The 2,397-nt window shown below is 58.2% G+C and overlaps 1 protein-coding gene across 1 annotated transcript in view; it reads right to left on the reverse strand.

Moving 5' to 3' along the window:
- LOC130586952 (nuclear receptor subfamily 4 group A member 2) overlaps positions 1 to 2,392 on the reverse strand; it is a gene marked incomplete at its 5' end in the record, with an annotated part of 5,770 nt that extends 3,378 nt beyond the window's left edge. Inside the window, 2 exons of the mRNA XM_057387888.1 lie at positions 23 to 162; positions 2,315 to 2,392. Of these exons, the coding sequence (XP_057243871.1) occupies positions 23 to 162; positions 2,315 to 2,392 (218 nt within the window). The remainder of the gene's footprint in view (positions 1 to 22; positions 163 to 2,314) is intronic.
- Between the last annotated feature and the right edge of the window lie 5 nt (positions 2,393 to 2,397).

Consider the following 2,397-nt stretch of genomic DNA (forward strand, 5'->3'; position numbering starts at 1 on the left):
ACACACGGACACACGGACACACGGACACTCACCCTCCTTGACCATGCCGACGGCCAGGCACTTCTGGAAGCGGCAGTACTGGCAGCGGTTGCGGCGGCGTTTGTCCACCGGGCAGTTCTTGTTGGCCAGACACACGTACTTGGCGTTCTTCTGCACCGTGCGCTGCGGGACAGCGGGGACGGGGACAGCAGGGACACGGGGACACGGGGACAGCGAGCAGGGACAGCGGGGACAGCAAGCGGGGACAGCGGGGACAGCGAGCAGGGACAGCGGGGGCAGCGAGAGCAGGGGACAGCGGGGACAGCAAGCGGGGACACGGGGACAGCGGGGACAGCAGCGTCAGGGCGGCCAGGGGCTGCGAGCCCCGCACCTCCGCTGCCTCCCCGCTCCTGCCTGCGTTTGCTTCTACCTCCTTTCCCCTTCATTTGCTTTTCCTTTTTCCCCTCTTTATTATTTTTTCCCGGTTTTCCGCTTTATTTTCTTCCCTTTTCCCTTCATTTTCTTTTCCTGCTTTCAAATTTTTCACTTTATTTTCTTTGTCCCCTTTTATCTTTATTTTTCCCCTTTTAATCTTTATTTTTCCCTATTTAATCTTTATTTTTTCTATCTTCATTTCCCTTCCCCCCATTCTTTTTTTCCCTTTAATCTTTTCTCCCTTTTACATTTTTCTTTTCTGTTATTTCCATTTTTTCCCTTTTCAGTTTTTTTTCTTCTCACCTTTTAAGATTTTCTTTTCCTTTTCCTCCCTTTATTTCCTTTTCCCTTTCCCCCTTTTATTTCCTTTGCCTCCTATATTTAATTTCCTTTTTTCCCTCTTATTTATTTTTCCTTTCCTTTCCCTCTCTTCTTTTTTTTTTTCCAGGGCATTTAACAGGAGAAAATTGACAGCGTTAACATCCAAGCTAACCTCGCAGCTCCTAGCCGTGTTTTATATGCCAAGAGGAGGGAAAGAGACGCTCAGTAAATACAAATCCGTGGGCATTCATATTATTTACATTCCTTGGAGACCTTCTCTATTTAAAATGATAAGATTATTCAATCAGGATGGTGAAATAAAGAGATCACTTAATTTTACCACAGGGAATTCTGTTCCACATGGTTAGCTCAGACGCAGTTCTCTGTCCTAACCCATTTCCATCTGCGGGCTCCCGGCCCCGCAGGGTCCCCTCCTGCCCCACACCCTGCCCGTGCCCTGCTCGATGCTCTGCCCACTGCCCGCTGCCCACAGTGCTGCCCGCTGTCCACAGCTCTGTCCAGTGCCCACTGTCCACAGCACTGCCCACAGCACTGTCTGCTGCCCACAGCACTGCCCGCTGCCCCACACCCTGCCCGTGCCCTGCTCGATGCTCTGCCCACTGCCCACTGCCCACTGTCCACTGCTCTGTCCAGTGCACTGCCCGCTGCCCACAGCGCTGCCCACAGAGCTGTCTGCTGCCCCACACCCTGCCCGTGCCCTGCTCGATGCTCTGCCCACTGTCTGCTGCCCACAGTGCTGCCCGCTGTCCACTGCTCTGTCCAGTGCACTGCCCACTACCCACTGTGCACAGCTCTGCCCGCTGCCCACAGCTCTGCCTGCTGCCCCACACCCTGTCCGTGCCCTGCCTACTGTCTGCTGCCCACAGCGCTGCCCGCTGTCCACTGCTCTGCCCTGCTCACTGCCCGCTGTCCGCTGCCCCACACCCTGCCCATGCCCTGCCCGGCACTGCCCTGGCCACTGTCCACTGCCCAAAGCTCTGTCCACTGCACTGCCCGCTGCCTACAGCACTGCCTGCTGCCCTGCCCATTGCCCGCTGCCCCCAGTTCTGCCCATGCCCTGCTCGCTGCTGCCCGCTGCCCACAGCACTGCCCGCTGCCCACTGCTCTGTCCGTGCCCTGCTCACTACCCACAGTTCTGCCCGCTGCCCACAGCTCTGCCCTGCCCATTGCCCACTGCCCACAGCACTGCCCACAGCTCTGCCCGCTGCCCCACACCCTGCCCGTGCCCTGCTAGATGCTCTGCCCACTGTCCACTGCCCACAGCACTGCTCATTGCCCACAGTTCTGCCCGCTGCCCACAGTTCTGCCCTGCCCATTGCCCACTGCCCAGAGTGCTGCCCATGCCCTGCCTGCTGCTGCCCTGTCCATTGCCCACTGCTCTGCCCAAAGCATTGCCCTGTCCATTGCCCACTGCCCACAGCTCTGCAATGCCCATTGCCCATTGCCCACTGCCCACAGCTCTGCCCGTGCCCTGCCCATTGCTCACTGCCCACAGCACTTCAATGCCCACTACCCGCTGCCCACTGCCCATGCCCTGCCGGCCCCTGGCCCCGCTCACCTTGAAGAAGCCCTTGCAGCCCTCGCAGGTGCGCACGCCGTAGTGCTGGCAGGCGGCGTTGTCCCCGCAGACGGCGCAGAGCC

The sequence above is a fragment of the Malurus melanocephalus genome, unplaced genomic scaffold (genome assembly GCF_030028575.1).
Source record: "Malurus melanocephalus ecotype Western Australia unplaced genomic scaffold, MMel_1.1 scaffold_1420, whole genome shotgun sequence".
Classification (NCBI taxonomy): domain Eukaryota; kingdom Metazoa; phylum Chordata; class Aves; order Passeriformes; family Maluridae; genus Malurus; species Malurus melanocephalus.